At 41.5% G+C, this 7,685-nt stretch overlaps 1 protein-coding gene across 1 annotated transcript in view; it reads left to right on the forward strand.

Moving 5' to 3' along the window:
- Positions 1-7,685, forward strand: part of LOC106880354 (tubulin polyglutamylase TTLL7) — a 33,654-nt gene that overhangs the window by 11,519 nt on the left and 14,450 nt on the right. Inside the window, exons 2-6 of the mRNA XM_014930238.1 lie at positions 442-643; positions 1,470-1,527; positions 2,392-2,523; positions 3,951-4,109; positions 5,604-5,820. Of these exons, the coding sequence (XP_014785724.1) occupies positions 484-643; positions 1,470-1,527; positions 2,392-2,523; positions 3,951-4,109; positions 5,604-5,820 (726 nt within the window). The 5' untranslated portion in view covers positions 442-483. The remainder of the gene's footprint in view (positions 1-441; positions 644-1,469; positions 1,528-2,391; positions 2,524-3,950; positions 4,110-5,603; positions 5,821-7,685) is intronic.

Consider the following 7,685-nt stretch of genomic DNA (forward strand, 5'->3'; position numbering starts at 1 on the left):
TATATATAAGGGCAAAAAGAAAAAAAATTCTCTGTGCCAATATGCTGAAAAATAGACAATGTGGTTAGGCGATTTAGCGTCTGTTTTTCAGCATATTGGCAAAGAAAACTTTTTTTTTTTGTCCTTATTAATAATTGTATTTATAATTTTCACCTTAAAAGGTATTTTTCATATGCTAGCTACTGATAAAATCTTATCCTTATATTAGAAGTATATATATATATATATATATATATATATATATACAATTTCCATCAACCAGACCCACTTACCAGATATTAGGCAGTCAAGAACTATGCTAGAAGACACTTTCTCAAGGTTCCACACAGTGAGACTGATTTCAGAACAACCACGTAGTCCAGAAAATAAACCACATAACAACCATACAGCCACACCAGTGCATCTATAATCTCTAATTCGTTAATGACATTACGTTTACAGGTCGTCATTGTATATATATGGCTAGCCCCAGTAACACTGTCAATGATGCCTGTCTACATGACCATGTCCATTGAAAAAGCTACAGGTAATGAGTGCTTTGATATTGTGATGAATGGTGTAACTGCCGAGAATTACAAAGAGAGAGAAAAGCAGAACAAACGAGCTGTGTCAGCAAATATTTCTGGAACACGTTTTAAATTAGGTGAGTACTGTGTGGTTTCTCTTGCATTCCACCCCAACCCCACGTAATTTCTCTCTCTCTCTCTCTCTCTCTCTCTCTCTCTCTCTCTCTCTCTCTCTCCCTCTCTTCTGCTTCTTATTTCTGCGTAGGAGTGGCTATGTGGTAAGTAGCTTGCTTACCAGCCACATGGTTCTGGGTTCAGTGTCTTCTACTATAGCCTCGGGCCGACCAAAGCCTCGTGAGTGGATTTGGTAGACGGAAACTGAAAGAAGCCTGTCGTATATGTGTATATATATATGTGTGTATGTGTGTGTATATGTTTGTGTGTCTGTGTTTGTCCCCCCAGCATCGCTTGACAACCGATGCTAGTGTGTTTACGACCATGTGCGTAAGCAGCTTGGTAACAGCTTGGCTTGTTACTATGGAAACAGGCACCAATATGTCTGCAGCTTTTGAATGGCTAAAATTACCCAAAATTTGCAAGTTTCAAAAGCTATTAACTCTTTTTTTTATATTTATTCATTTATGGTGAAAATGAATTTCATGTCAATGACTGCCATACACAACTACTCCAATACACCAAAATATGAAATCAATTGGAACAAAAATTGAAGAAATTGAAAAGTGGCAGCCAAACAGACAAGACCCATCTCACCCACACACATATTTACATAAACAACAAGCTTCTTTCAGTTTCTGTCTACCAAATTCACTCTCAAAGCTTTGGTCAGCCAAGGACAATAGTAGAAGACACTTGCCCAAGGTAACACGCTATGGGACTGAACCCACATGCTTTAAGTATGCATACAGATCGATAATTTTATAATTATGTTTTGTTTCTTTCTAGTGAAGAAAGTTTTGGATAACCTGAACTTCTCCATCACTGAGGACGAAGATTTCACCAGGTAAGACAAACTTTTTCTCACATCCTTTCTGCTTGAGTGCAGGAAGGTAATTGAGGTACTGTTGACAGAGAAGGTGTATTGGTGGTGGTGGTGAGGATAGTAGTAGTAGTATGAGGAGAAGGAAGAGCAGCAGCAGTAGGTAGAGTAGTAGTAGGGGGTGGAGTAGTAGTAAGTGGAGTAGGAGTAGTAGTAGTAGTAGGAGGAGGAGTAGTAGTAGTAGGATGTGGAGTAACAGTAGGTGGAGTAGGAGTAGGTGGAGGAGGAGAAGCAGCAGTAGGTGAAATAGTAGTAGGAGGAGGAGGTGGGGTAGTAGTAGGAGGTGGAGTAACAGTAGTAGTAGTAGTAGGTGGAGGAGGAGGAGCAGCAGCAAGTGAAATAGTAGTAGGAGGTGGAGTAGCAGTAGGTAGAGTAGTAGTAGTAGGTGGAGGAGGAGGGGCAGCAGCAGCAGTAGGTGGAGTAGTAGTAGTAGTAGTAGCAGTAGGTAGAGTAGTAGTAGTAGGTGGAGGAGGAGGGGAAGCAGCAGCAGTAGGTGGAGTAGTAGTAGTAGTAGTAGTAGGTGGAGGAGGAGGAGGAGCAGTAGGTGGAGTAGTACTAGTAGTAGGAGGAGTAGTACTAGTAGTAGGAGGAGCAGTAGGTGGAGTAGTACTAGTAGTAGGAGGAGCAGTAGGTGGAGTAGTACTAGTAGGAGGAGGAGAGGTTATCCAATGTTCTTGCTTTCATTTTTTAAAAAGATATTAGGGTGTGGTTTGGTTGCTATTTCTTGCATATCAACTGAACCACCTACAGAACACACCCAATAGCAGTTGTGTGATGGTATCACAATAATGTTCGCTTCTTTTCTTTTTTTTTTTCTTTTTTACCAAGTTACCTTATATGGAGTGATGCCTATGTGTCCAATGAGAAAGTTTCAGACTTACAGAACTACCAAAGAATCAACCATTTCCCAGGAATGATAAAAATAACCAGGAAGGATTACCTGGCACGCAACTTTGTCAAGTAAGTCACCTCCCTATGCATTCTATTGCTGTGCTTGGACACATCTATTGGTATTGGTATTGGTGGTGGTGGTTGTCGTGGTTGTGGTCGTGGTCGTGGTCGTCGTCGTGAGACGGTGGGGGAGGGGTGGTGGTGTGGTGGTGGTGGTGGTGGTAAGACGGTGGTCTTGAGATAGGGGTGGGGGGTGAGGAGACGTTAGTGGTGGTGGTGGTGGTGGTGGTGGTGGTGGTGGTAATTGGAGTGTGTCATGGTAGTGATGATAGTTGTTGGTGGTAGTAGTAGTAGTAGTAGTGGTGATGGTGATAATGCTGGTGAAGTTGATGGTTGTGGCGGTAATGAGGGTAATGGTGGTGGTGGTTGTGGTGGTAGTGATAAGATAGCAAATGTGATGGTGGTGGTAGTTGTGGTAGTGGTGAAGGTGGTGGTTGTGGTAGTAATGATGGTGGTGGTGGTAGTGGTGGTAGTGTTTAGCCCCCAAGGTAGTTCCCATCAAATAGACTTATGATCAAAGCTACTCCAGCCATGGCCATCTCAACTATCTGCATATTCAGAACTACATTACCCAGTGTGTCCTTCCTTTTTCTTTTTCTTTTCTTTTTTTTTACTCTAAGACAGCAAAGTGTGATATCATGGAGATTTGGTTGTTATTTCTAGCAGTTCTAGAAAACCTGTTTTGTTGTTAGCTCTTCTTCCATGGATGGCATCAGTATGTGGAGGTGCATGGCTTAGTGGTTAGGGTTACTATGATAGTAAGATTGTGGTTTCAGTTTCTGCACCAGGCAAACACATTGTGTTCTTGAGCAAAGCACTTCACTTCACATTACTCCAGTCCACTCTGCTAGCAAAAATCAGTAATCCGGTGATGGACCGTCCCATCCAGGTGGGGAATTTATCCACCATGGAAAAAGGGGAAACCGACCCTTATGAGTTGGTGTGACTCAGGAAGGTAACTCTCTCTCTCTTTACTCTTTTACTCTTTTACTTGTTTCAGTCATTTGACTGTGGCCATGCTGGAGCACCGCCTTTAGTCGAGCAATTCGACCCCCAGGACTTATTCTTTGGAAGCCTAGTACTTATTCTATCGGTCTCTTTTGCCGAACCGCTAAGTTACGGGGACGTAAACACACCAGCATCAGTTGTCAAGCGATGTTGGGGGGACAAACACAGACACACAAACATATACACACACACACACACACATACATATATACGACGGGCTTCTTTCAGTTTCCATCTACCAAATCCACTCACAAGGATTTGGTCGGCCCGAGGCTATAGTAGAAGACACTTGCCCAAGGTGCCACGCAGTGGGACTGAACCCAGAACCATGTGATTGGTAAGCAAGCTACTTACCACACAGCCACTCCCTAACCTTTTTTTTTTTTATGGCATTCAGTATCTCAAGTCCTTTTTTCTTTCTTTTGCAGGATGCAGAAAATGTATCGGGATGCATTTAGCTTCCACCCCAGAACATGGGTAATGCCATCTGAATTATCTGAACTTTCCCAGAGACCTCGGTGCCATGAGATGAAGCAAGAGACCCAAATTTACATTGCCAAACCTTTTAATGGATCTCAAGGACATGGGTTAGTCGGACTTTTTCATTTTTTTCATCTTTTACTTGTTTCACTCATTAGACTGTGGCCATGCTGGGGCTCTGCATTGTACAATTTTAGTCAAATGAATCAACCCCAGTACTTATTTTTTAAGCTTGCGACTTATTCTATCAGTCTCTTTTGCCAAACCACTAAGTTACAGAAATGTAAATACACCAACATTAGTTGTCAAGCGGTGTTGGGTGGACAAAGACAGACACACACACATAATCATATATGATGGGCTTCTTACAGTTTCTGTCTACCAAATCCGCTCAAGGTTTTGGTGAGCCCAAGGCTAGAGTATAAGACACTCGCCCAAGGTGGCACACTGTGGGTTTGAACCCAGAATCATATAGTTGGGGAGCCAAGTTTTTGCCACACAGCCATGCCGGCAATATTTCTGCTACTCTCAAGGTGGTGAGCTGGCAGAATCGTTAGCACGCCAGGTGAAATGATTCGTGGTATTTCATCTACCGTTATGTTTTGAGTTCAAATTCTGCCGAGGTCGACTTTGCCTTTCATCCTTTTGGGGTTGATAAATTAAGTACCAGTTACGCACTGGGGTCAATGTAATCAACTTAATCCCTTTGCCTATCCTTGTTTGTGCCCTCTATGTTTAGCCCCTTGTGGGCAGTAAAGAATGTTGCTTATCTGTTATCTTTAACTTGTTCCAGTCATTAGACTGCGGCCCTTCTGGAGCACCGCTGTGAAGAACTTTTAGTCAGACGAATCGACCCCAATACTCATTACTTTTTGTAAAGCCTGGTACTTATTCTCTCGGTTTCTTTTGCCTTACTGCTAAGTTACGGGGATGTAAACACACCAACACCAGTTATCGAGCAGTGGTGGGGGACAAACATAAACGTAAAGACACACACACACGCACACACACACATACGACTGGCTTCTTTCAGTTTCTGTCTACAAAATCCATTTGCAAGGCTTTTGGTTGGCCCACGACTTTAGTAGCAGACACTTGCCCAAAATGTCATGCAGTGGGACTAAACCTGGAACCATGTGGTTAGGAGGTAAGCTTCGCACCACACCACCCCTGCCTGCACCTATAATAAAGGAACAGAAACAGTTGTCTTGCCATAAAGGAGATACGTAGCTACCCAGCTACCCCAGTTGAAAAAAAGAGAGAAGAGAGGATTAGAGAGAGGTAAGTGAGAGAAGCTGGTAGTATCAGGGTATACCCTGAAGTTATAGGGAGTTGAATAGAAGTAGGAGAGGGGATAAGACAGGGTGAGTGGGTCGGTAAGTTTACAAGAGTGTGACAGGAGAGTAGCGGCAGAGGGATAGAAAAGGGGATAGAATGGAATGCATTGGGTGGTGATTATAGGTAAAGTATCGGGAAGATGTTTGGAAGAAGAGTTGTGGGGAGAGATTTGTCAAGGAGAGATTGTGTGAAGGGACATAGACATAAACAACATGCTTTTAAAATTCCTTTTTTTTTCTTTCTGCCCCCTAATTTCTTTTCAGTATTTATTTATGTAACAGTATCGAGAAAATCCATTTTGGAGAGAATGCTATTGTACAGGAATACATTCACAAACCACTTCTCATCAACAATGTAAAATTTGACCTGCGCCTGTATGTTTTGATCACAACTTGCGACCCTTTGCGCGTGTTTGTTTACAAGGAAGGTTTGGTTCGTCTAAGTACTGAGAATTACCTCCCACCAGCAGATGACAATTTGGTAAGAATGATTCTCTTCTTCAAAGTAGTTTTATCTTTTATATTTTGTTTGTTTCACTCACTCGACTGCAGTCACGCCATGGCATCACCTTGAAGGGTTTAGTTGAACAGATCAACCCCTGTACTGTTTTTTGAACCTAGTACTTATTTTGTTGGTCTCTTTGGCAAAAGAGACCAAACTGCTAGGTTATGGAGACATAAGCAAACCGACACCAGTATATAAAGTTATGGTAGGGTTTGTGTGCACATATAGTATATTTGGAATTTCAACCATGTTTCCTGGTCTGCTACCACAACAGCTCCTTTATAAGATCCAGTTAGCTCAAGACATCATCAGGAGGAACCATGTCTGATTTCGGCCCCTACTCTTCTACCGTTTTGACGTGGCGCCCTCCCCATCCTTTTGAAGTATCTTCAGCTCTTGTGTTGAGTGCATGTTTTCTTTCTTCTGTTCCCTGGCCTCTTCGATGCAGCGTCAACGAGTGTCAGCAGCTGACTGACTGTCTTGTCAAATTTCCCTTTAAATACCTGCTGCTAGGTTCCAGCAGGCAGCCCCAGCAAGTTGTCACATGGCACTGTCTAAACTTTAACTGACCAATGGAGGGCATGTAGTCTTACCCGCTGCTAGGCTCCAGCAGGCAGCCCCAGCAAGTTGTCACATGACACTGTCTAATATAATGCTATTCAAATTGCATACACAAAATTTTTATTCAGCTCAGTGACTGTTTGCAATGACAGTAAACATTTTATTCATTGTTTCCTATAAATTAACAGGGACAGATTTCATCTGGGCAAGTGACTTACAAGTACATGTCACTGCCAGGGCCTAGTGAGGCTGAAATACATTTGAGGTTCTCATGAATCAATACCTGGATAGTTTTTCATCTCTCTCTGATATATATTGCGTTTCTAACACAGTATGCCTATGAAGAGATTTTCTCTCAGACAAAAACTGCAACATCATGCCTTTTAACAGTGTATATATATCTAAAGTATGAAACATAGATTGCTATTTTAATTTAATGGTGTTTCAGTTGTATGTGTGTGTGTATAATGAAATATATATATAGTTCAAATTTACAGAAAACAAACAAAAGACAAAGACAGTTGAGGGAACAACAAGCAGGTGTATTAGTTTGAGACTTGGGAAAAATGGAAAAGTCTTTGACAGAAAGGGATGAGAGGGAAAAAATGGAGGGAGAATGAAAAAACAGAGAGAGGAGAAACATGTGTAGGAATTAATGGTTTAGCATGATGAAATGACCAGAAGAAAGAGGCTGAAAGTAGGGGAGATAATAATGGTGACCCAGCTGAACTGGGGTGCACAATTGTTTTGACACATTCTTACACTTGTAGTACATTGATGAGATGTTATGCCATCATTATCTTACACCCAAGGTGTAAAATTCACCTCTTCAGGCGATTGGTTAAATAAATTCTTTGTTAGATCCTCTTGCCATTTTTCTCGGTGTGATAATGTATACCCAGAGTACTGTGTCACACTGAGTGAGATGGCAAAAGGATCTAACAAAGAACTTATTTAACCAATCACCTGAAGAGGTGCATCTTACAACTTGGATGTAAGATAATGATGGTGCAACATCTCACCTATGTACTACAAGTGTAAGAATGTGTCAAAACAATTGTAGAGATTTTTAATGAAGAATATTTTTAATTCCTTTTTTTAACATTTGTCTTATTTATATAAACTCTGTGGATGCTTTAGAATTCCTGATGTATATCCTGTAGCAGGAGCATTTCCACTGCATGATGACATTAGATAGCCAATAACTGTGGATAAGCTTTGTATAGCATTTTAGAAGATTTTTACCTGCATCTTACTAAGCTAATATATATATATATATA

This window comes from Octopus bimaculoides, chromosome 23 (genome assembly GCF_001194135.2).
Source record: "Octopus bimaculoides isolate UCB-OBI-ISO-001 chromosome 23, ASM119413v2, whole genome shotgun sequence".
Taxonomy (NCBI): domain Eukaryota; kingdom Metazoa; phylum Mollusca; class Cephalopoda; order Octopoda; family Octopodidae; genus Octopus; species Octopus bimaculoides.